At 39.4% G+C, this 27037-nt stretch overlaps 1 protein-coding gene across 4 annotated transcripts; it reads right to left on the bottom strand.

Moving 5' to 3' along the window:
• Positions 1–819: 819 nt before the first annotated feature.
• Positions 820–27037, bottom strand: SPPL2A (signal peptide peptidase like 2A). 4 transcript variants are annotated; one of them, XM_038146822.1, is made up of 17 exons: positions 26800–27037; positions 22924–23043; positions 21991–22173; positions 21128–21217; positions 17709–17842; positions 15496–15647; positions 14643–14739; positions 14030–14131; positions 13344–13425; positions 13005–13079; positions 12314–12370; positions 12103–12156; positions 11577–11676; positions 10676–10753; positions 10183–10343; positions 8049–8082; positions 830–3527 (listed from the first exon to the last, which is right to left on the bottom strand). In XM_038146822.1, the coding sequence occupies exons 1-17, from the start codon at positions 26851–26853 to the stop codon at positions 3496–3498; spliced, it is 1605 nt and encodes a 534-aa protein (XP_038002750.1). In that variant the 5' UTR covers positions 26854–27037; the 3' UTR covers positions 830–3495. The 4 variants fall into 4 exon arrangements, with proteins under 4 accessions (XP_038002749.1, XP_038002751.1, XP_038002750.1 ...); XM_038146821.1 differs by lacking the exon at positions 8049–8082 and having other exon boundaries at positions 820–3527; positions 26800–27036; XM_038146825.1 differs by lacking the exon at positions 12103–12156.

The raw sequence follows: 27037 nt of genomic DNA, 5'->3' as shown, positions 1-27037 counted from the left end.
GTCAGATGGAGCAACCTTAATAATGGACTGCATGGGGAACAGACAGTGCAAAACAAGTTTGCTGATTGCAGCTATGTATGTTTTCTTCTACTTTTTAAAATTAGCAAATTCAAAGAGCATTTTGGAGGGTTCTCTCCCCATTAAGCACTCCATTACTGTGACTCAAAGCTACTCAAACCTGCAGTGTACAAGCAAAAGAGACTTAAAATACCTAAGAACATGTTACATCCAAAACACTGTATCACAGGGCTTAGGGATGGCTCAAGGACCACATATATCAAGTGCACTCAGGTTCAGTGATTTTTTCTTTTTCCTTGCCAATACTTCCAGCCCAGCCTGGGTTACAAGTTTGAGGCTTGGCTGTTTCCTGCCCTCATGGCTAAGCACCTTCAGCTGAACGATGCCTCTGCAGCACCATTTCCTGGCTGACTGCAGGGAGCTGTTTCCATCAAGAAGTTTGCAGCTGTGAAGTTTCCAGCTCACTGTTTCTCAGGTGTACTTCCACAGAGACTCAGCACTAACAGCTGTACAACAAGCATTTCCTGAGTCACACCAGGAAAACTGATGTAGCTCAATTCATTTCAGTTCCTCCCTCTTCATCCCAGGGGAAAAAATAGAGAAAAGCAATTTACCAAACCCATCACACAGGTACTTACAAGTGGAATCATAACTTTGATGCATCGAGAAAAACTGCAACTACAAATTTTCATGGGGGTGCATTATGGATTTTTTAACTTGGTATTATGAAGTGTTAATTGTTTTGCCATGAACATTCATAGCAGGGAAAGGATGAGTTAGAACAAAGCAATTACTCAACTATTTTTTTCCAAGTAACATTTATTAATAACATTTTTAAGGTGATAACTTAAGAGTCATAAGGAAGGGGGCTGTTGTCAGTAAACATACAATGAAAAGGTAGTAAGATTTTTCTATTAAAGTATGACTAACAAGGCTTTTAACAGTGTTTAGCTCAACCAAATGTAATATTAAAAACATTCAAAATTGCTAGAAGTGTTGCAATCAGTTCTATTGAACTTATAAAAACCTCATTTCAGTAGTCAATACTAACCTACTATTTATATAAAATTTTAAACTCCATTCATAATTTTTGTAAACAAAGCACCTAAGCATTTGAAAGAAAAAAAAAGTTAGTTTACTTCCCACTAAATGGCAACACATGTGTGAAACCTCAGGCATGATCAGGCATGGAGTATTATTAGGCACAGAACAAGACAGAGCTTCCACAGCCAGCTGCTGAATACACTTATGTTGCCAAAGGTCTTTTTATTTATACTAATTCCGTTGTCACTTATAGCTGAAAATTTAATAAATCCTCCATGTGGAAGATTTCAAAGAGACAAAGAAGTCATCTTATATAGGTTTGTGAAGCTTCTGAGGGCTTTCAATTGTACATGATTTTGAATGAGTTATGACTTCTTTATCTGCTTCAGGAATTTCCAGAAACTTCTTCAAAACCACTGAACTTTGGCAGATACTGGGCTTGTCAAAGAGCATAACACATCAGAAGACACATTTTCAGTCTGCTATTAAAACACTGAGGTATGCTTTAATTTATTATGAAATGCCAGTTAAATAAAACAGAAGATGACCACTGTATATTCTGAGGCTGTCAGTTCAAGCTCGAGTCAAGGGGGGGAACTCCTAACATACAAAAACTGTTTGTAATTCTGTTTTCTTAGGGAAGCTGCAAACAAGGTGAGTTATCTTACCCGTATCAACTGGCACCACGCTCAATCTGTGTGAATGGCAACAACTGATATCCAGGCTGTCGTTTGTCTGCTCCTGACTCTTGCAAACAAAAGTTTAAACTTGATATAAATTACGTGAATTTGCAGTAAGCCTTCGTTAACTGCCAGTACAGATTTTCAATTGTCTTAATTAGCACACTTCCAAAATAAATCTAGCAAAACTAGATTTAATCAGGGTAAATTTTCCTGAGCAGACATGCCCCAAACTGACTAGAAATGTCTAGAGGTGACCTTCAAGCAAAGGAGGCACTTGCACGAGGCACTGCAGGAAAGCCTCCATTGCCATCCCAGCATGTGCTTACTCAGTTGTTTTCTCCAGGGTTCTTGAACTTGTACTTGCTATAGGAATGACATTCATTTAAAGAATAGGAAAAATGTTTTAACAACTACCTGACATTAGCACTAAGTGAACTCAGTGGTCTCCCCTTGTTGCCTTCTCCAGTTTTCTTTGGTGTCAAGTGTTAGCATTACAGCTATACAAATTTTCTATGCCTAATCCCCCTCAATTTGCAGTTTCCTGAAAAAAGACCAGGTGTCAAACAAACTCAAACTCTTCTAAATGCAAACTAATGATTTAAACAACTTATCCTTTTTCCAAGTCTTTAAAAGCAAAAACAAATTAAGATTAAACAAGTTAAACACATGCATTTGCCTTAGCTAACACAAGTACTACTACTAGCACTATTCAAACCTGTTTTGTCTATCAATTGCAAAGACTTTTCAAAAATACTTCAAAAAAAATACGGTGCAGATGCAAAAGGTAAAAAAAAATAAAATAAAAAATCTGTCCTGTTTTCCTCTATCCCTCTGAACTGATCCACAGCTAAATGAAGACCACAAATACACCCCAACTCTCAACAGGTGAGAGAACCAGGCCAGTGTTAACATTTTATCCCATCCCTTAAAATAGCACTTTCTGAGCAAAAAACCTCTTGCCTTCCACACCATCTTGTCTGTCAACTATTCCAGGAGCTGCACAGAAGTATTCAGGATTATGTGTAAGTACCTCCCCTCTTTTATTATTTTTAAATGTTTGGCAATGTATATAACCCAAAGACTTGCATCAAAGCTGAACAATTTTCACAATTAAGGCATAAGCCAGTGATACAATGAGGGGAGTGGGGAGGAAGAGTTCACAACCCCACACTCAATTTGCCCTGTTATTTATTTTATGGCTCACAATGTACATCAACATACACACTTGATTATTGAATTACTTGTAGTAATGGAACCATAGTTTCATTCTTCAGTTGCTATAGTTACATTACTATCCAACTTTGCATTCCAAATCTGGAAAGAAAACATATGAAGGGGTTTTTTTTCAAAGAAACCTAACTAGCCTTAATCAAAACTTCAGAAGAACATTTCACTTAAGATGATATGGGCAAGCAACTTTTATAAAAATATATTGTATAGAAACACAGTTGGAAAATTGCATAGAAAATATCTTTTTATTTAAATTGAAATAAGGCACGGTTTTACTAGCTATGGTTTGGCTGTAAAAATGCAACTCTATTTTGATTACTTTTATGTTACCAACAGTATTTTCCATAAAAATATAGGTGCAGGAGTAAAAAACCCTTTTACACAGAGTGGGAAACACTCTATTGTAAAGTTTCCAAATTTACTGTAATTCAGCTGTCAAAAATTCAAATGCTTTTTAAAATCAGGATATCCCGCATATTATTGTCCTCCAGGCTGTTCAGTGGCTGATGCTGTGCTTTCTTCATTTCCTGTGTAATCCAGGTGTTCCATCATCTAAATAAGAAAAAAAAAAAAAGGAAAAGAGATGGCTCTTTATAAAGAAATACTGCTTTACCCCATTGATCAAAAGTATTTGTTAGCTAAGAGAAATATAATTAAACACGTGTTAGAGTACATTTTAGCAGCATACATTTAGGAGGTCCTCTATAGATCAGAAAAGTATTTAAGCCAAATAATCAAAGCTGTATTAGCTAATGCTTTCCACTACAAAACGAGTCTCCAGCCAAGGACCTGAGTCCTCTACAAGAAAATAAACTTGTGAGTCAGAAGTATCTCAATTATTAAATACAGAGAACAAAAAAAACAACTGGGGTTTAAACCAGCAAGTTTTTCAAAGATATGGCTTGCAAAACTGAAGTAGACTCTGGGATCTTACCTGACATTTACAGAATTTAATTCAAGCAGTAGCTTGAACAGCAAAGATTAACTTTCTCTTTTCATGGCTGTAAAGGCTACCTATATTACACTTAGTCAAAACTAACTGTAGTGGTCACATTTCTTTGTAAATTTTCCTTTTATTTTAGAAAGGATAAAAGAAATGGAACTAAAGTCCTGCATCAGGAGAGAATCCAAACTAGATTATTATATAGACTGACTCTATTTGGCATTGATGTAACTGACTGGATTGCCTGAATAACTCAAAACAAATTTGTAGTTGTCCTGACTAAAAAGCAGCCTGTTTCCCTATCCACTGCTGTACTGCTGGAGGCAATGAAGGTTCTGGTTTTTCTCCTGGGACAAGGCATTGAATGAGTGACAGAGGTAATAGACACATTTGTTAGTGTGACAAACTGAGACCATCAGTTTGAGGGCTTCAGAATTGAGCATCATTAACAAGGGGCCAAGAACTGGACAGTTTGGGTAGCCGACAGCCAGAGACAGAAGACACAGCAGTAAAATAACTAAAGCTGAAAAAACAAAATGTGCCAAGGAGCTCATAGGCCCAGAGTGGCAGGATTATTAGGACAAGGGATAATGTTTTAAGCATCAAGAGGTAGAAAACCCTACTTATGTTCTTCCATAGTGGCATATCCTGCCTGTCTTTCTGTGCAACAGCTGCTCACTGTGTGGGTTCTGATCTAAGGTGGGCAGATTTCCACACAATTATTTTCCTGTCTTATTAGCACCTGCTCAGAATCCTTACCAGGACAAAGCCAGGCTCAGAGACTGCTGTGTTGTACACACTTATGGTATAATTCTATGTACAGTGTAAAAAGACTTGTTCCATTAACTTTTCTCCTCTAGTTATGATCCAGCTCTGTGCCATTCCTTCTGTTATGCCACCAGAATTGTTTCATTGAAAGTACACAAACATACCTTATCAAAAGCACTTTTGCTTAAACAAGCTGTTTCACAGCCCAGCCACACCAGCATGCTGTGCAGTAAACCGAGATGACAGTTCCAAAAAACAAGTCAGGGGGGTTTGGGTGAGGTTTAGGAGAGCCCAGTGGCCACAATATCCATTTAAGACCAGAAAACGTCTTTCACAACCCTCCTTTCATGTTCCAGAATCATGACAGTCAGAACTGAGGCAGGCACTAGTCTTGCCAATCGACTTAAGGACTGAGTTAGAGCTGCAGCACACACTCAGTCCAGCAGTGAATGCCCAGCTCTTGTGCTAATGACAATCTTGCATTTATTTCAGTATATCCAGAATTTTCCTCTACACTGACCAAAAATCCACATCAAAAGTCACCAAAATCAAAACACTCCCTACAATTACAGAACTCAAACCATCCCTTTGAATGAGGATTAAAGTATTCATTTCCAGGATAAAACAAGAACAACCTCCCCCCACAGTACCACATTACATCAAGTCATGCCATGTATCTTCCTTCAGCCTAGGGAGGATCATCCAGTGGCTGGCATAGAGAGAGTAATTTTGCTAAGCATTTTTGTACAGTCCTTTCCTATGCAATTGACAAGATGCTTCTAGAAATAAGAGTTAAAAGTACTTGCAATAATTTAGTGTATTCCAAAGTTAAAGATTCTTCTGGTAACCCTACAACACTAAGCAGTAAAAAATGTTCTTTTTTTTGTACAAATGCTGGAGATAGCACCTGTATTTAAATTTTTGAGTCTCCACTTAATAATCAGATTTTGAAGTTAACTTAAAACCAAATACCTCTAAGGGTGTTGGGGGGGGGGTGCTTTTATATAAATGTTTCAAGGCTAAAGTCTCACCCCACCCCACTTTTAATCTTTCCTCCACACAGGACAGCCCACAACCACAAGCTGGGGATAACAGGTGCCTCTCTAAAAGTACAAGGTTTTTGTTTTTAAGCAGCTTTGTCCACGCACATATCTCCACTGTGGGTGCTCTCAGGACAGCACCTCCCTCAAAGCCTCAGCAGAAGCTGCAGGAGTCTTTACAATAAGCAGCTGCAAGATGAAGGCAGCTGGCTACAATCCTGGGCAAAGCTGCTGTTTTAAGCTAAGTACGAGGCAAAGCAATCTGTACATTGTGGAGAGCTCATGAACATCTCTGAAGTGGAGGAGACTTAAAAGCTTTGCTCTCACATCTGAACTTCTCAGTTTTTAAGGGGGAGGTGTTAAGCTTTGCAACAAAACCATTTTTGTTTAACCTATCTACTAACATGTGAATCATTAAAAACTAAAACCAGCAAACTCACCCCCCTCCCCCACCAAAAACCACTTTCACAGAGCCAAACTAGAAATGGCAGCACAAATCTCTCCCAGTAAGAGCACACAGTACCTATGCACACAGTTGCTTGCAAGATTCATGGCAATAATGTTGCATTCATGGAATTCTTAACAACTCCCAGTTAGGATGAATTTGCAAGTATCTAAAAATGTGATTATAAAACTTACTAAATAGCAGGTGCATGCTGTATAACATGCCAGTGACAAATCTGTTGATTTATTACTTCAAAGAGAGATAAGAAGTGCTAAATACTTCAAACTGACAAACTCCAACAAGTTTCAAGACTACTCCATGTAGAAGGCTTCAAAATTGCCTTAGGCCACTGGATTTTGCATGTTTTTGCTAAAATTATTTCATCAATTGCACGGATACAAAAGCCAGTATTCTAAAATTAAAACAATAACTGGAAAATAAGTATGAAATTAATTTATCATGAAGGCATCCAAGAGGAGTGTAAGTAATCCAGAAACCTAGATAAACCTTTATTTTACACTTCACAGCAGCAATACTGCCAGTTAGATGGCAGGAAAGTAAATACATTGCTCTTCCAAGAAATCTCTGCACTTCAGTGAATAGTTAAAATGTTTTCTGTGCAGCAACTCTTTACAGCTCTAGACTACATCATGAAAGAGCCACACTGAGCATAACTAGAATTTAAGACTGCATCATTATGCAGAAACAGAAATTACCTCAGCTATGAATTATGGGACCTCAGAGCTATCTTGGGGAGTCAAGTATTTGTCACACGTATATAGTAGAAACTAAAAAAGTGATTTTAACAAACCTATCCAAGAACTTGAGTGTGCACAGCAGGACAGAAGAATTCTAAGTTATAAAAATAGTCTGGCCATCTGCTTTTAATTTGCACTCAACCCCTCCCACTTCCTAATATCATCTTTGGCTTATATCTAATTTCTTTATTATTAAGGCTTTCTAATGAGACTTAAATTGTTCGAGTACTCTTTCTTAGAAGAAAGGAGCTAATGAGAAAAGTACTTTTTATTTGAGAATTTAAGGCACAGTTGGGCAGAATTCACCATCTCAAACTGTCTTCAGAGCAGACACCCTACGCTTTATAAACAGATGTATAACTTCAGCAACTATAATTCCACAAGAAGCTGAAATTTGAAAGGTTGCACTGCTCTCTGCAAGCTGTATGGACAGCAAAAATAAACGCCATCAGTGTTAGCAGTCAGGAGCTGCTGCCAAGAAAGGTCAAAGCTCGCTGCAGTCCGGACGGGCTGCGGCAGGGAGGCCACGAGAGCCTGTCCCAGCCCCTGCTCCCCTGCCCAGGGCAAGCAGTGCAGACAGGACAGCAAGAAGGACACTGTGGAGCAGGAGGATGACACAAGGGCTGCAGACATGATTACTAAAGGCAAATTTATAATGCTCAGCGTTGTAACACAAGACAGCAAAATTGTTGTTTAGCACTAAGCAGGTTTTCACATCTACGCCGTGACACAGAAAAATCAGGTGAAGGACTGCAATATACGTAACAGGAGAGGCACTAACACCAACTGCAAATATCTGAGGACAGTCCTAGGGTTTGGGAAGCTGTAGAGTAGAGAAGCATACAAAGCCTGCCTTCAGGCTTAGGAATCACAGCTTCATTGCTACTTAATATTACGTTTTCCTGCACTCCTTTAAAAAGGAAAAACCTCAGAAGACCTAAGTGGGAATACAGATTTGTATCTTGTCTTCAGTTCTGCCCTCTTCTACCAAGTAATTTATACAAAATTAAGAGGTAGATGCAAAAAAGACTGAAAAGAGGAAGCAGAAGGGGAAAAAGAAGAAAAAAGAAACTGTAAGACTATTAATAAAGTTGCATTAAAAGAAGGCCATAATCACACCTTGTAGCAAAGGCGTCCTGGAGGAGTCCGATACCTAAATAAAATTCATTCCATTATTAAAATCGTATACAACAAAACCAACAAAAAAATCAGAAAAACCCCAAATTCCAAAAAGGTAACTAATGGACTATTATTATGAAGTTTAGTCACCTGATGCACTCTACATGCTTTTCTACCCCTATTCTTAAGACACTTGGCCCTAACAACTCTGCAAGGTTTTTCTGTTGCCATGAAGGCAAAGCAAACCTCTACAAAAATCTGGCCACCCTTGTCAAAAGAGCAGCTCTACCCGAGCTTCAATCACTGTTGGAGCAAAAAGATTGTCTTCTGACACCTTTCCATATCTTTCCTCCTCAAAGTGAGCACTAAAAGCTGGAGATTTCAATCCTGGAGCTATGTGGGGTTTTGTTTGTTTGCTTGGATTTTTTTGCATGTTTGTAAGTTCAGTAAGGACAGTTCAAAATACAGTTTTAGATAAGAAGGACAACATATGAGAAAGATCAACCCTGCAGCTTTTCAAGAGTGACACTTGAATAACACTCTCCAAGAACAAAAAATTAATATAAAAATATTCTTCAGAAAGTTATAGAAAAATAGAAGTTAGTAAAGTTACACAGAGCTCAACTGCAGGCTCAGTTACAGACAAGTCTAACTCAGGGATGGTGGAGTGGGGGGTTGAAATCAACATTTTAAATTGTGCTAGAAATGAAGTCATCTAACTCAAAACAAGCTGAAGTTCAGAGTTGTTTTAATCCTTCAAGAAACCAGTTGTCCTTCAAGAAACCAGGACATGAAATAACTACTATGGCAACATAATTCTTTCAAGTATGAGTTTTGCTATGAGAAGTGCAAGAGATTTTTGTCGCTAAGGAGACCTGCCAAATTTACTTAGGCCAATCTTACTCAGAACTCAAGTGAGGATAATAAATTGCAAAGTGTTTTCCCCACAACAAACCCAGAGTTACTGGGCCTCATAAATGTGACTTTGTTTATTTTAGAAGAGCAAACAGTCACCAATTTATACATAAATGCACAGTAAACCAAATTCATTCTGACTTACAGAGGAACATTTCTATTCACTAGACCTATGAAAGGAGTTGATTTTGTAAACAAAAAGACGGGGTATTTAGTTAAAGCTGAAAATCTGAGTAATTTCACACCTAAACCAAGCTCCAGCTGAAGCAGGTGTAGTGTATTAGATCAACAAAAGGTAGCATTTTGCTGGTAATACTATAGGAGCTGGTGCCTGCAGTTTTACAAGAATTACTCTTGACTTCCACTGATCCACTTAAACTTTCCAATCCTGAAAAATCAGGAGCTGCTTCTATCCACCATGAACTTGACACCCACCTTTTCCCAGAACAGACTATCCAAGCTCCAAGTTCAACATGCCCTAGATATAGGTGATGGTAAATTCAAACAATGAACTTAGGTCTCAAGCAAAACACAGAATAATCTTGAGACTGCTCTGTCTGATGATAAATGCCAGCTCACAAGGGTTACTGGCACACCCAGTTACCAGAGCAAGTCACATCAGGGAAAACGTGCTCATGTCAACAGGTGAGATTTTAAGAACTGCAATTCCTGGGTAGTGTTAGACATAACCAAGGGGGTAATACAGAATATCCAAGGCAGTGTGCCCACAGTGTGTGCTGGGACAGAAACAGTTACACAACCCAGCTATTTTGTTCCTGAATGCTCCATACAATCCTGATAATGTAGGCCATCAGTGATGCATGGAAAGTTTCTAAAGTTCTAGTTGATCACCAATTTTTTTGGAACTGTCTCTAATACAGAACTAGTGCAGTTTGGAGTCTGCACACTTAGTTCAGTGACTCGTTATACCAAAACAAGATGATACATGGGGAATGTTAAAATACAAGAAAACATTTCAAAGTAAATAGAACAAATTACTTTTCCTCCTTGAGTACTGAACCAGCTACTTCATCTCCCTTGAGCTTTGTTCTGCCATGTCAACCACTAGACTATGATTTTCTAAGAGTAAAGACTACATTTCCTTATTAGTTCCAGAAGATCACAGGAAAACTTGCAAAAACTGGGTTGCAGGTGATCTATCACCAAGTTGTCAGAGAAGCATATACTCAAAGGAATTAACAGAATACTCAAAGCCTACCTGGTAACTGCTTCCTTTCCAAAACTTCTTCATCTCTTTGCGCCTCCAGGCAACGAGGGAGCTCGTGATGAGTGTACATGGTACAAGATAGAGAAGGGCAGGCTGCCCCATCTTCATCAGTGCCAGAACGACGAAAGTCAGCACCATGCCAACAGCATAAGCTATAAGAAGACATTCATACATACACAATCAAGAACAGGAGAATTTTTAGATTAGATTACAATCATTTAGTAAGAACATTTCTTTTTAAGCAGTATTTTCCTTGTTAATGTAACTGAAGAAGAGACACAACAGGCTGCTCTACATTTGCAAGATTTCTCAAAGCAACTCATTGCCATAAAGAATAATCACCTTAAGTACAAGTAGGCACACTAAAAAGAGTTTCTACAGAGATTCTTGACAACATTGAACCTTACCTGAAGAAAACCATCTAGATCTGCCATTTAAAAAAAGCTACTATGAAGATCAACCATGCTGAAATATCACAATTTACCTATTGTGCAGGAAATGTAGTATATAGAAGATGATCTTGTTTGAACATCAAATCTTCGACAATAGGCAACCAGAAGCCCTTGAAGGGAAAAAAAAATTTAAAAGGAAAATGATTAATGAAATGTTTAGTCATGATTTTTTTTCTCACCAATTTTCCAAATGAAATCAGCATAAAAAAATTTATAGTAAAACTTCCCATTATGATATTTTATCTTCTACCAATATTTTTTCTGTAAAGGCAAGAACCAGTCTAAGAAATCCTACCGTAAATGTAGAAAAAACCATAATGGAAATATGAGCCAAGCAAGCTTAGAATTAGAGGTTTGGGGTTTTCAAGCATCCTAATTACATTGTGCTATTTTCAGCTTTCTAAAACAGACTTGTAACAACCTATTTTTAATTTCTTCAATAGGATTCTAACGCTTACTCTTCACATTCAGTAATTTTGCCTGCACATTCTCAAATAAAGTAATTTGCTCGAGACTCCAATTATGGCTAAATTCAGTTCTTCTAAGAAAGATAGAAAAACTTGGCAAAACATTTTATATTACCCCACCTATAATTACATAGTCTAGAATAGGAAAATCCTACAAAGTCACAGAATATTTGCTTTCTGTGACATTTTAATGACATTTAGTTAACACTGACAACTGGATTTACCTACAGGACTTGCATTTACTCAATCCAGTACAACAGAAAATAAAAAACCTTTCACTATTTAATTATTCTATAACATAGTGAGCTTTCTTCTACTATGGCTTTTGTTGTATTCTGCACTGACTGATCAAGGCAAACTGCTGCACTTGATTCAGTAATTACCCTGTGAATAAACTCTGCAAGTCAGCTAAGAATAAAACCCAAAATATTTATTCATAAGTTAGTTACCAAAAACATTTGCTCACCTGGGACAATAATGTCTCCAAAACCCAACAATGAAAAGGGCAAGTCACAGAGTGTCGACGCGGAGTGTTCAAGTCTAGGCACTCTAATAACCACGGGTAACTGGAAAACATTATTTCAGAAGCCACATAAATCTCATCTAAAGCATTCTGGTGTTCTGGATATTTTTGGTTGCTTGAATTAATAAACAGTTTAAATATAATTAATTTATCGTTAATGCAGACTTCAAAATAGGTAGAACCTGAAGTAAAAACCAGAAACCAACATAGAAAGTAGATAAAGCTTAAGGCAACTGGTAAGCTGGAATTTCAGATTTACAAATAATAGGCACACACACAAAAAAAAAGTTAAAACAGTATTTAACCATGTAACAGGAATAACAAATCTGGATTAATAACCTAACTATAGAATACTGATCAATGATATCCAGGCCCTAAAGAGAAATTTGGACAGTAAGGTTTTCCCCAAAAGAACAGTCTTTTCAGAGGAAATAATTTAAAAATCCAGTATCTGAAATACAATCCTTACTTTCTCATGGGGAGCTGAGCGTTCAGTAGGGACTTCCACCAAGTTTCCATCACTCTAGGATCAAACCCAAGTCAACAGGCATTTAATACTTATAAGAAAACAGCAGAAGCTGGCTATATTTTGTGAGAAAGTTATGCTGAAAAGCACACTATGAATTAGCTACACAGAGTCAGTACTTTAATGCTGCACGTATTACAATGACTGTTCATACCTTTTCACTGTTTCCAAAAGGACCCGCTGCAACTTCAACCATTATACTTGCCCCATTCTGAAATTAAAGTTATTTTTCAGAAGTTAGTGGTTTAATGAACCAGAACTTTCCTACTACATTTACAAAAACTGCTGGTATCTCCACTTACGATTCAGGATTGGAAAAATCCTGAATATCAAAGGGAATGCTTGGGTATTGTACAGTATTATACTGCATTGTTTGACAATAAAAAACATGTAGTCCAGCTCAAAATAATGTTAAAAAACCCCAAACAACAAGTCTACTAGATGTAGCTAGAATTTTAGATAAAAACGTGTCAGCTTTTTCTGCCATGAGCTTTCTGCTTCAAAATAAAAGCAGCTTAACACTTGCACACAGCTCATACCACGCTGCAAGTGATCACTGCAGGAAGTACTAGAGCATATTCCAATAAATGATTGTATAAAGCTAAAGAAGGACAAAAACTGGAGGGCAGTAATTTCTTATGATCACACTATCCCTCACACTAAGTGAGGATGGTTTATTTTTGACCATGTGATTGCCATAAAAATTTAGGCCACTGTTGTCTTACATGGGAAAAATGGAAATCAGCTTTTCCACCTTGAGAACACTGCACACACTGACCTGTCAAACAAAAATATTCTCCCAATGACCAAACATTTTTGTCCTTACAGTAAATCCACAGACATACCTTTGTGATAAATGGTGTTATGAAGACAAAAAACACATCATATAGAAGGAGGAGGCCTAGAAGTATTACACAGGACTGGCGAAAAAAAAAAAAGAGAAGAAAATATTACTGTGGGTTTTGAAGTATCACACAGCTAGATTCTGGTACCATTGCAGTACCATGTGTTTTAATCTGGCATAACATTTAGAACAGGATTAGTTTCTTTTAATAATTATTAAAAGTAGTACAAATTATGGTTTTTAATATATATTTCTTGCATATTGGAAACCTACTTCCTGACAGTAAACTTGCAGATTCATTGCAGTAGAATATTATCTTAAGGTAAGCAACTTACAGTACCTTGAAGTTGGGCATTTTCAGTGTTTTAATGAAGTTTAGGCAGAAAGCAACTCCCAAAATATCTTGCAAAATCCAAGCCCACCTGAAAAAAATAAACCCAAAACATTTTTACAGGTTGTTCAAATTGCTGCTGGAATCTAGCTTTTTCTGGAAATAGCAAGGAAAATTTCTCAGAAATTAGTTTTTCAGAATTACTGCTACCAAAACCACAAAAGTCCTAGTTTCAAGATGGTCAATTTATACCAGCCTCTGATCATAAACAGGCAACTCTTTGTGCTGGTAATGGCTGGCATAGAGTTCATTCTCTTCACAACAGCTGGTAAGGGCTATGGTTTGGATTTGTGCTGGAAACAGTGTTGATAACACAGGGATGTTGTAGCTACTGCTGAGCAGAGCTATTCCCTATGCTATTCTGCACCTCTTTTCTTCTGTGGCAATCATTAGCAATCAAGCTAGTTCTTCCTCATCTTCATAGTTTTTTATAACTTCAAATTACCACATAGCTCATTTGCATTGCTTTGTTCTCTATTACTCCCATGCTTGTTAAGCTTCAAAATACTTTCATGATTTTTTTGAAATTGGCACTGGAGTTTAGAAGGATGCTGTGCTCCAGGATTAGCTGTATGCTGGGAAGTTCATTAACACCAATTATTCACCTTACTCTTAAGACAGAATGCACCACTTACCTATCTTCATTTCGAAATACTGCCCAGACAACAGCTGCTGCTATGCAGAATATAGCAAGAAAAATAAGCCTCACTTCAATGGTTTTGTTGAAACATGTAATCCTAAAAGAAAATAATTAAAGTAAAAGAGAAAGCCTGCAACAGCCAAGACACATGCCTGTGCTATCACACATCCTTAAGCTGACAAGGTGCTCTCAACCCAACTCCTCTGCTGCCTGTAGCACAGTACTTGCTCCAAACAGGGTCAAATGTGCAGGACCCTCCCCTTACAGACTTCCTTGATGAACAGAATAAGCACACATGACAGAACGACCAGAATTTGTAAAACCAAGCTCAGACAGCCAACCAGAGCCTTTCAAATTTTATTACAGAATGCTTTCAAATAAAGGTAATGCAGCAAATCTACAACTATTTTAACTGTTGATTATGCTACAGATACCTTTAATATTTATTAAAGCAGCTTGTAATTTTCTTTTGTAACTATCCCACAGACTAAAACCATACAGGAAACAATTTGTCAAACCGTTCTTGTATTTTCATGTTGCCTTGAGTAGCAACCAGAAAATACCCAGAGGAAACCTGTTGTTTTTAATAAGTGAAAGGTGCACAATACCTGCACTGCCCAAATGGGATTTCTCCTATTAATGCTGCAAGACAGTTGTACAGACTCATCGCAGATGCCAGGCAGAAGACTGATATTATAACATAAACTAAATCAAAACAATGAAGACAGGAATCAGTGCCAAAAAATAGAAAGCAGCAAATAAACAACATACATTTGATATTTGGTGTTCAAGAGGTGCCTGGACTGGCACTGGCTGATGTGGTTTAAGGGTTACAGTGACAGTACTGAGTAGACAGTTGGACTGGATGATCTTGAATATCTCTCTCAACCTTGAGGATTCTATGATTCTATGATATAAACTGTTAATAGTTAGAGCAGTGCTCAAAAGTCATTGGAGACGACAGTAAGCTGAGTATAGAAAATGCTGAATTCTGAGTCTCTGCCATGACAAAGTTCTCATCAAGCAAAAACTTGACTCAGAGGTGTCGGAATTGCTTTCTAGCCAGACCCTCACTAAAAAACTAAAACCAAACACCAAACCCCAACTAGCAAAAAATGCTCCCATCAAGAAAACTCTAAACACTACTAGGTTGTCACTGCCATCCTCCCAAGAATGTTGACATAAATCATATATTTTTTTTGCTCATTGCTCATCATTAGTCACCTCTCTTACACATGATTTCATTCAGAACAAGCACTGCCAAGGCAGTCTTTGTAAGACAGCTGAAGAAACCTCTCCTTTAAGTAGCAACTGCATTCTTTCAACTCTCAACTCATGCATGGAGACAATAATTTAAAAAGTTATATTCATTTTAGTTTAGAAATATAGCTTTTTAGACTTAAACACTTCATAATATCATGTACAAAAGTAAGTCAAATGAGATTTTTCATTGCTTCTTACCTAACCATTTGTAGAAGAAATAAAGTAAGACCAGCATGACACAACAGATGACAACAAACAAGATAACTGTTACAGGGGTGAAAGTAACATTTTCTTCCTTTTTCCATCGGGTTTCTCTCTCCCCAGGACTTGCTACTGCTTTCAGAGTCTCACTGTTTCAAGAAAACAACAAACACCTCAGATGACAGATTATGAAAATGTTTTACTAAGACCAAAATTGATGTTACAGAACATTTAGATTGACAAGTTTTCAGTTTAATCCTTCATATTATCATTAAACCCACAGGAAATGGTATGGTTATTGTTTGAATTTCTCTCCACTTTTTAATGAAGATAAGCACTTCCAATCTAGCACAGATCACAAGGAAAAGATTAACTGCACTCCTTTCCAATGGTGTGGTAATTGCCAACTTTAAGGGAGCATCCCCAACCAAAACCCCGGTCCATGTGAAGTAGTACTACACTCTTAAACTGCTTTTCAAGATGCACACACTGAGCTCCATTAGTGCATCACCTCTGATTAGAAAATTTATTGGGCTAAATGTAGACAATCTGATAATAGGTATACAATTAATCAAAACCATGGGTATTGCACACTCTTAAAACTTCATCTAGACATTAAGTGTCTGCAAAACCCATTCATGTTAGAGAATGGGTTAGTAGTACATGCTAAGTACTAGTTCTTTTACTCTTACACCTCATAATTACAGAGTAAGTGAAAGAGAGGTGGTATAAATGGGGATTTTTCACTGGGAGTAAGATTCCTGTGCATACATACTCCATATTTATACCTCACCATGCAAAAGAAGGAGACTTAAATTGCTGTGTTTGTTCTTTGAGCAGAGAGCCCTTCTACTCTTTAGTACAGACCTAGTGCAAACTGCCCATCAGATAGCATGTTCCTGAGGAATCCCAGGACCTACCTGCCAAACGCTGAATTCAGCACTGAAACAGCTACCTTCAAAAGAGAGTAACCCACAGGAGCAAGGCACCTTGTTAGATTAATCACCTTCTCAGAAGACATGCTTTGAATAAGCAGCTTTTTTTTTTTAAAAAAAAAGCTCGCCCTAGATTTATGAAAGAGCACTTTAACTAGTTTAATAAATTACAGCTAGGTATTTTTAATATGGGAGACAGCACCACATTTTGTTATTTTAGCATTCAGTGCAGCCACACCCTGCAGCACTGCAGGTGAAAAAGAAGCATAATCAGATCCAACCTTTAAAAAAAGAAACATACACAGCTCTCCTCCTGCTACTTCTTTAATCTCTTTAAAATAGCTAATTTGCATAACTGTGGGAAAAAGGAAGCTGTTGTTATCACATACAATCCTCTCCTTGTTGTGCTGGGGAGCAAAGCACCAGAACACCACTGAGACCCTGAAGGTAGCAACACACACTGGCCCATTTAGCACACACAGCCACCCAAGAAATACTGCAGAATAATGCTATGCTCTCAAAGGCCAGCTACAGCCAGTTTAACCCCAGACTAGTAACAATTCTGTGCATCACTTAAAGCTGCACACCCCTCAAGGACAGTGCAGAAAGCCCCAGTACCCCTTGTTTCCTCTGCCTTTGGCACACCGTGCACTGTCACTCCCTCTTCCCTCCACAGGAACTGCTGCTGCCTCCTTGTCCTTGCCCAGTCCTAGAGCTGCTGCTGCCCTGGCTCTGCTGCTCCACCAGATAAGACAACAAGCTGAAGCAGATAAGCCAGGCTGGACTTTATCTGGAGCCAGCCAAACAACCAAATTGTGCTTCCCATTGCTCCTAGTGACAGGAGTGCTGCACAGCCAGCTGGGATGGAGCAGCTGTACAGATCCTACCAATGCAGACACTGTATTTACCTCCTGAATCACTGCACTTGAAAGGAGTAACTAAAACACCTAATTTCTACTGTGGATATTGGAGAATCATAAGCTAGTTACAGAGTGTTTGGTAATTTGTCAAAATGTTAACTCATGCCTCCTCCCAAGAGCTGCATTATCCCTCAGGAACTTTTACAATCTGTGCTTGAGGTTCCCCAAAGATCTCTGGTGATTTTTCAGAGGTTACAGTGCTCAAACATTTAATGACAAAGCACCTAATTGCACTTGCGTCTTCTAATTTTTTAACTACCAACCTAAAAGAAAATAATTTCTCACTGCTCATAGTGACAGTTTTCACAAGCTTTGCAGTCCATGTAATTTAAGCAGTTCCATTTAACCAACTTACAGTTCTGCCACTCCACTCCAGTAGCCTCCCAGTGCCACTGTAAACACAGCAATTAGGAAGATGACAACCATACTGTAGTCAAACTCTGGCAAAGGTGGTGAATACAGAGTCACATTAACTTCATTTCCAAGTACCTGAAATATAACATATATGTTGGTTCATAAGGGGAACAAAGAAATTGTACTGCTTATTTTCCAACAAGATGTACATCATGATTTCCTGCTCTTAATCTACACAATGCTGAGAGGAAGTTTTCAACTCACTGCACAAGATGTGTCATATGTTTGCTAAGAAGCAATGCTTCCCATGCTCTCTTTCAGGATGGTCAGGTTTGGAAACAAATCTATTACTACTCCTGTGCAAATACAGTGATACCACAAGAGAAAATGGTGCCTCTTTGCATTCTTTCCACACTTTTGAGAAGTTGTGCCTCTAGCCCAAGTGCCTCCCTAAAACACACCAAGTGCTATCGAAGACATCTGCTCTGCAGGAAAGCACATCTAACTCAATCACCTTGAAATACAACTCACAGCTCCACTGAGGTACCAGCAGATCTTCCTCTAGCTCTCAAACCCACTAAACTCAGTTCAGAGACTGACATGAGGCTTCAGACAGAACACAGTGGCAGCTCAAGGTGGCAGAAAGTTATTTACCAATAGTTTAACACAAACATGTGTTGAGATGGATTCAAATGAAAAAAAAAAAAGCAGTTTCACACTATTTTAAAAATTTAAGACCTAAGGAAAAAAAACAATCAGCTGAAGTACACAAAAGAAAATGGGAGAGAACACTGAGATGTAACTGGTACTGAATTGTACAAAAATCTTGAAAGCAAAACCAAGGTGCTTGCATTTGACTGAAAGGTAAGATTTAAAAAACAAAGAAAGGATAATTTGACAGGAAATGTAAAGTAGTAGGGAAGACACGTTTGCTGTTGCAAAGTCCAGACATCTAAAATAATTGTGCAGTGAGAACAGACTTCAGAGATGCAGAAAAAAACCCCAGATTTGTTTACAGTCTGCATGCAAGATAAAAGCAAGAGAGAGAGGAACATGCCAGACAGGTTTGGCTTCAGAAAGATCAAACTGGCACTAGAAAGACTGAACGGGAAGGCCAGTGGTAGAATGGAATACAGTGGCCACAGATGAAGAAAGCTGAATCATTGCAACGTCTAAATTTTCTAATTACAGATAATAACCTTTCTGCAGGCTAAAGAAGTCAGAATCATTCTTTTTGCCTGAAGTTATGGAAGTTCAGAAAACAAGGAATAAAATTAAATTCTAGTGAAACACTGTAGTTGTATGAAGTGGAACATAACATTAAAGGGAAAAAAACCCTATTCAAATTACAGCATCCTCTATGTAAAAAAACAAACAAAGCAAACAAAAAAACAAACCACATACACACAAAACCCCAAACACACACCAACAAGAACCAAAAAAAACCCAAAACCCCTAAGAGGCTTATATATTTTTAGTATACAGTTCCAACAGATCTTAATCCAGTTTTTCCTTGAAGTTTCATAAATCTTACAAAGTACAATTCATATTAGAATCCAGAGCAATTGTTTCCTTTTGCTCCTATTGTTCCTCTCTTCACTAAAAACTTCTTAAGTCTCAACTTCCACCACAGGGAGCACTAGAATGAAACAGACTGCATCAGGTAACAAATCTGCAAGAGAGCTGTCCACTGACTAAAAGCTTTGTAACACTCTGCTATTGCTATCAAAACTCTTAACAGACTTGGTTCTAATGGTGAAGGCTAACAGAGATTATTTACTTGTCAAAGAAGGATGCTTACACAAACTACTTCCCTCAGACTGGTGCTGTCTCTCTCTTCTAAATAAAACAAGGATGCTGGAAGCTTTAAAGAGAGTCAAACAAGAAATGCACCTGTAGTTGGAAGTGTACAATGGCTGCTGGATTCCAAGCAGTGCATATCATTCAAAACAACAGCTCCCAGTGAGATGACAGAAGGCTTTGGCAAAAAAGTGCAGAACCAGAAAAGATCACTTGTAGTCTAAGCTGTGTTCCTCACTACTTTTATAAAGGCAGTCTCATTCTAAGACAAAAATGAATTATTTGATTCAGCAGTAGTATGAGACATCACCTGGCACACCAATGTACAGCAGAGGTGCTTTGGTGAGTTACTCCAGCTGTACAGAAGTGTTTCCATATCACACCACTCCAAGCATAACTGGGCAATAAAGAAGTGCAGAGAAGATCCAGACCTAACTTGCCCTAGTTCCCTTTCATGTTAGTAGGGCACCCTAAAATCACTCAAGCAAGCAAACAACACTTAGCTGACTGAAGAAACAAATCTGAAGACAGAGGACAACCTGAACCCTACTAAAGTACTTATCAAGGCTGTGGCAGAAGACAGCACAAACCTTCAGTCATGGCAGTGCTCAGCAAGTATCTACCTGAAATAACGACAGTAAACAACCTAAGTCCTACCAATCCAGGCAGTTTCAGTTGGCATACTTACCTAAGACAACCTCCCACGGCAGCTCTGAAGATTAAGAGCAGAAATGGTGAAGTGAACTCACAAATTCAACTCAAGAAGCTAAGACTACACAGTGCTAGCCTCTGCTACCCCCAGAAAAACATGTGCAACACAACTCCTGCTTAGCAAAACTATTCACCGCTAAATAAAAAACCCAAACCGGCAATATAATAACAACAGAAAAAGCCACACTGATGAAAACACACTGTTTTCCTTAAAGCCCTGTGCAATGTTTTGTTACCCTAATATTACATGCCAAGGAAAAGAAACTCCAACTACTCCCAAAACAAACTCCCCTGCCTATCAAGTGTAGGAGATAGCACAACTGTCATATTTTAATAACAGACATTTGGCATCTCACATCAATTCACCAGCAGGAACTCAAACTACGCTGCCCAACCACTCTTTAGCTAATGCTGTCACATTATACAGAGGGAGCTCATCATCTGGCAAAGGCAAAAAACTCTCAGTCTTTCCTCAAGATCCAACCTGCCCAGGTGCTGCTTGCCTGAAAGCTCTGGTGCCAGCAGCTACAGGCTCAGCTGTTGTAGCTTCTGCACTCAAGAACAGCCCTCTCAGGCTACAGCTCTTCATGTGTGTCAGGCACCTGCAGCTGTATCCAACTCTACTGGAAGACAGCTTATCTTGTTCAACAGGAAACTTTTGAGGTTCCCCATCTCCAGTCAGGTATTGTGTTTCCCATTCCCAGTGTTCTAATCAATCAATCAACCAACCATTCTTTCCTGTAAGAAGACCAGTACTTTCACAACTAAATGTCCATCCACTCTTAGGAATGAAAGCAGTACCTAAGCACATTCAAATCAGGCAGACATCCAGACCTGACCTGAAAATAATCTATTTGTTCAAATACCTAAGTTTATACAACCATAACATGCTGAAGTTCTGTTACTTACCAGCTGCATATCTACTATGTCATTATATCTTATAAGAGCAATTGGAAGAGTCACATCTTCAAAATCAGTCTTGTTATCTGAAATAGCAGACTAAAAGAGAAAGTGTAAGGGGTAAGTATGTTGAGCCTATTTACAAACTGGGTTAGATACCTGAAAGCAGATTACTCTTTCAATTTCAGTATATTTGTAGGAAGGTAAAAACCAAAAAGCTCATTTTTAATCTTTTGCAAAAGATTAAAAAAGATAGATGTACTTAAATCAAACCAGGTGATAATACCAACACATCTGGATTCATACTGCTGTTGTGTTTTTATAGTATTACAAGGGATAATCAAAACTGGTTTTAATTTCTACACTTCTAAAACAAGATGAACTTTTGGTGACAACCACACAAATTCATGAACTGTACATATTTGTACATACACTTTGCAGCTGCAATGGAGAACAAAAAAGCAATGAGATCTCACAAGACCTTTTTTGATTTGCAGTTTTGGATTACATTTCCCTAGCTTATTTTTATCACACATGTCTAAAACACTATCACCTAAGTTTACATGGAGTTCAGAATGCACTAAAATTAAGGAATGATAAAGACAAGTATTTGCATTCAGAAACATGTTTGAAGATACAAGAACATTTAAAAATCCAGCTCTGTAGCTCCTTTGAGCTGATTTAAGCCAGCATTGCACAGCCCCACCAGCACAGCTCTGTGGGGATGGTAAATGACTTGTGCTGGAATTCCAACGTGGTCATGGTCCCCTGCTTTTGGGGCTTCTCTCAGTTTACCCTGCACAACACTGCATGGGACCAAACAGACAAGAAACTATTTCAGTACAGAAAAAAACCTGGTTGTTGTAACTTACCAGCCTAGATTTACTAGCAATCAAAAGCATTTTAGCACCCAAACTTTGTGCAATTCTTGCTTTCTCCAAGAAAGTGCAGTTTCCTCTCATCACTACAACTGCTTTGTCTTTCATTAAGCCAGAAGGAACTTCAGCTGAACTGCAGAGGACTGTAGAAGTCAGGTTTTCCAGAGTCCTGAAAGTCTGCAGAGAAGAGGGAGAAAAGGAATGTGACTAATGTAGGAAATTTGCTATTACAAACAAATTAATCCAGATGACTACATTACTATGCTCTTTAACTGGAGATTTGCCAGGAAGAGGTGTAACAGAAAAGAATAATTCAGGAATATAAAATCACAGCAGCTGTTTCTGCAGCCTGCAATAGTGAGGAACATTTAGAGCAGCATAGAGCTGAAATAATCTGGCTATTTCTAAGTGCAATTTCACAGTAGTTGGTATTGTAATTTAAATATAAGAAACTAATTACACAGAAAAATCATCTGTTTTCAAGACAATTAAACAGTACATCAAACTGATGAGCCAATATGAAAGTTTCAGAAGTTTACAAATTTTTGTAAACAAATAAACAGAACTTGAACTCCCAAATACAGAACTCAAGACATAAGGATAACATCTGAAGTGAAAAAAATTAACATGATAAAATGAATACATAAACAAATAAATAAACACATAAATACAAAAACTGGTTCTAAGCACAGAGAGAGTATTCCCTTTATAAACTCTAGAAGCCAACTCTTTCAAGGATAGAAGTGCTCACTATAGATTTTTTTTGGGTGATTTGGGGGGAAGGGGACAACATGAAGCAAAACAGCAAATATTCAGTGTAGCACCTATTTAATGCATTTAACTCAAAATTTTGAAGACCATTTATAGTTGACTCAAATTCATACTGCATTCCAGTTTTCTTAGAGAGTATGACTACAAGCTACTTACAGCATTGTCCAAGGTTTTTGGAAGAGATAGCCAATTGGAGTTGTAAATGATGCAGTAATCCTTAGTTACTGGAGGCACTCCACTTCCAGAGGCGTGCAGGATCCCCTCATCAGCAGCTACCTGCAAGAGATCGCAGTGCTCCGAGTTACACCAAGTTCAGAATATCAGTTATGCAAACATTCTTCTAAAAAGCTTATGAAGAGACCTGTTAGGAGAAAAGGAATTTATTGAAGTCATTATTTTACATAATAACTGATTCCATGAGAAATGGGGAGCTTGAGAGCAGGTTAGAAATCTACTAAGAACCTAGTTACCGTATAAAGCTGCTTATCCTCTTTGCAAATACAGTATTTATGTATTTATGACATGTGCAGTTCATGTCACCAAGCAGAATACCAGCAAGAAACCAAATCAAATGACTTCAGATTCTCTATCTTGTGCCTTCCAAAAAGTGTAAAATTTTACATGGAAAGCAATTAGAAGAGTACATGGAGAAGAGATGAAGTTCTAGAGTCTTCCTTCCTCACAGACTCTAGAGTTTTCCCTACTAATAAAAGTAGGGGATTATACATACTACATATATATACATATATATATGTATCATATGACAACTCCTCAAGTATTTTTTGTCAAGTAGCTGTAAACACAAAGAGACCATAGTGTACCTTAAGAAGAATTTGTGTAGTCAAGGAAATACTGGTGTTTCTTAAGATTAGAGCCCCTCCCACAATATGGTTCCTTTATTTACAAATATAGCTGAATTTTAAAACTTGTGATAATGTTAGGAATGCATACTTTTCCCCAAGCATAAATAAAGGTCAGGTATCCAAGTGGATAAATGAACAGACTAAAGATTAGATGCAGCTACAGCTATAAAGCAGTGAAAAGAAATAAACATCATTTGCATCTCAAAGAAGTATACGCGTAAAAAAACTGGAAGATGTTCTTATTTCAACTGTTTGTCTCAAAACTCACCTCAATAGCAAGAAGCATCATCAGAGTAAAAAGAAAATTTAAAAATCCTGCTGTAAATTTCAGATTTATATAAAAAAACCACTAACATACTAAGCTACAAGTAGGCATGGGTATGGGGAGAAGCCCAAACAATTAGATCCACAATGGTAAGCATTAACAGCGCTAGAGAGGCATTTCTCCTCAAGCTAGAAGATCTGTATTCTGCAGCAAGGGAGAACTGGAGAGAAAATAAAAGCATGTGACGATATTGTTTCAGAGGTTTATGTCTGCCTGGTTTGAATAGCAAAAAACCTTCTTCAGAGGAATCCATTATATTGGCCCCAGCGCATGAACATCTGCTGGGAGAACTGTGTCAAAGGGCCTGAGCACATTAACTGTTTAACACACAACAGTTCTTCAGCTGCCAGCTGAAATTAATTGGTCCATGATTTATGATCAGCACAAAAATGATCAAGCTGCCCTCTTAAATGCATTCACCTAGAAGTACAAGCTAATGGTGAATTAAAAGCAGTAAAGACTTCTAACAGGTGCAAACCTCAGAGGTTTACATCCATTAAAAGCTCTTTCTGCTTCACCAAACAGAATAATAAGTGTTTTCTGGGTTCCAGGAAATCCAAGTGTTAATGCTTCAAAAGATAAATCTACCTAGAAGGAGTGATTACTCGCTTACATGATATGCATGTTTAGTTTGGCAAGCTTCCCTTCTCTGGGGATTAATCAGGGCACACAATTCATCCTCATGAGGTGGAGGGAGGCAGGACCTGAGCGTGACGTGCAGCCACACCTATTCATTGCTGAGCTCCAGAGACAGCATTTAGAAGTTAAAAATTAAAAGAAACACTACATTATATGCCTCACTTGGAACATCTCCAGGGAAATCCTCTTGCATCCAGCTAAAGTCCTGTTACTTTCTAATGGCTTCAGTATCCTTTCACAACAGACAAGGGCTAGGTTTGGGTAGGTGGCCTTGCAGTCAGCTGTGCCACTGAACAAATCCTACTCTCAGTACACACACATTTCTCACCAAGCACATTTTCTATTTTGTTACTTAAGAACAAGATTAAATGTGTGATCACAAAAACATCTCTTGAACAGATTAACCTGCTCCCCTAGGCTGATTTGCTCTGGCATAAAAGCATTCCCATGGAGAAGAGGCATGACATCTGTCCTTACTTTAAGGGGCATCACCATTTCCTTTGCCTTCAGATTGACAATTCCCAATAGCCCCTCACCTCCAAACAAATTTCTTCCTATTTCTGACAGGCAATTCTCTCATCATATTTCCTTCCCCTATCACCTTTAAATTTTTGTTGTGTAATTCCTTATCTCTGATAGAGGAGAAGTCTCATTCTGTCTCTTAATCCCTAATTTTCCAAAGGTGTCCCTGTCACTGCAGGGATATAAGCTTGGGCTGACTGCTGAGCTTTGGAGTGTACCAGTAACTCCACCACACAGAACCCAGGAAATCAGATGAACCAGGAGACACAGAGCCCAAACCAAGCCTATGTTTACAACATCCATCACAAATAGTACCTAGATAAGATATACAGAAACTCAAAGGTACAGACTAGGGAGAAGGTAGTCTGTATGTAGCAAGTGACAACATAAAACCCACAGAAACATAAAAAGGCAGGGGGAAAAATAGCCACGAACAGAACAACTGTCATTTTGTTGTTCTGCTAGTAGCTGTGTGACACACACAAATCATCCCTTCTCCCTCCCTCCAGGCACTGCAACCCAGGAGGACAGGAGCCCATGTCCAGAGAGCAGCAGTGACCTTTCCTCAAACCCAACTCCCCAAGCTGGTAATGTCAAGAGACTGCTCCTGAGGCAGAATGACCTGGTCCAATGCTCACCACTGCTGCAACTGCATCTGTAGAGCAAAGGAGGAGGCAGGACACAGGGCCTGGAGTCTTACAAGAGGGCAGAAGCCCCTTCCCTTGTCAGCAGCAGCAAACCATTGGGGTAAAGGGCAAAGCCACTCTTCAGAAAACCCCAACATGCCAGTGACAGCTACGTGGGACTCAGGAAAAGCCAGGGAGACAAGTTACTACCCCCACAGGCATTCTCAAGGTACTAAGAGACTGTGCTGTACACCTGTTGCTGAGCATATCCAATGGTGACTTCCTACACAGGAAAGAAGTATTCTGCATCCTGTCTTACCAGAACAAGATAAATTCTGTTAAAATTAGGTACAAAAAAAAAAAACCAAAAACAAACCAACAACCAAACAGCAAAACAATTTTGTGGAACAGCATTTAATGCATACATGTCCTTTATACTGCCTAAGCAGATTATGGAGGTTTCTGATTTCCCCATTTCACTACCCCATTTGGCAGAAGGTGGTCTGCCAGATCACGGCAATGTACACCTGTGGAGAGGGAGAAGCTGAGAATGTGTGCCATACCGAAACCAAAACTGAAGATGAAGGAGACAAAACTCAGGACACATACACACACTAGGAGCTTCCCCCTTCCCCGCACCCAAATTTAAACAGCATGTTTATCCACGAAGGCACCCGTGAGATTTGTTATCTCAACTCCCAAGGCGTGACCGGAGCTGGCCCGGGCTGAGCTGCCGGGCCCGGTGGGGAGAAGCGAGAGGCCTCGCCCGAGGCTGGCCCAGGAGGCCCAAACCCCCCGGGCCGCACTCCAGCCCAACCCCGAGACGCTCGGGGGCAGCGGGAGCCCAGCCCGGCCCAGCCGCGGGAGACGGGAGCTGCGCGGGCCCTGCCCGCCGCGGCCGGCGAGCTGCCGAGACCGGGCCCGGGGGAGAAGGCGGGCGGAGGGAGCCCCTGGGCCGGCAGCGAAGAGAAGCGACAGGCAGCGCCATCCGGCAGCGCCGGCCCGAGTGGCGCCGCCCGGCCCCGGCCGGCACGGCAGCGCGGCCCCGCGTCCTTACCAGCGGGAGCAGCAGGGCCCACAGCGGGGCCCACAGCGGCCCGGCCGGCCCCATCGTCCTCCGCCGGCTGCTCGGGGAGGGGCCTCCCTGGGCTCGGGCTCCGCACGCCCCCGCGGAGCCTTTCACCGGCTCCCGGCGCGGCGCCACTTCCTCTTCCGTCCTTGGCGGCCGCCGCTGCCGGCCGGTCCCGGGACGCCGCGGGCACGGCGGGCGGGGCGGCGCTGCCGGCGGGGCGGCG

This window comes from Motacilla alba, chromosome 10 (genome assembly GCF_015832195.1).
Source record: "Motacilla alba alba isolate MOTALB_02 chromosome 10, Motacilla_alba_V1.0_pri, whole genome shotgun sequence".
Classification (NCBI taxonomy): domain Eukaryota; kingdom Metazoa; phylum Chordata; class Aves; order Passeriformes; family Motacillidae; genus Motacilla; species Motacilla alba.
Note: the sequence above shows the minus strand (reverse complement) of the source record. Positions and strands in the feature narration are given on the sequence as shown.

Bases quoted from the DNA above. Each gene is read 5' to 3' on its own strand.
- SPPL2A (XM_038146821.1), bottom strand. From the start codon at position 26,853: ATGGGGCCGGCCGGGCCGCTGTGGGCCCCGCTGTGGGCCCTGCTGCTC. The intron at 17,843-21,127 runs GTAAGTAACAGA...GTTATATTTCAG, and splicing joins ACATAGTAGATATGCAGCTG to GTACTTGGAAATGAAGTTAA. The intron at 12,371-13,004 runs GTATGTCTGTGG...CTTTAATTTCAG, and splicing joins TAACACCATTTATCACAAAG to AATGGGGCAAGTATAATGGT.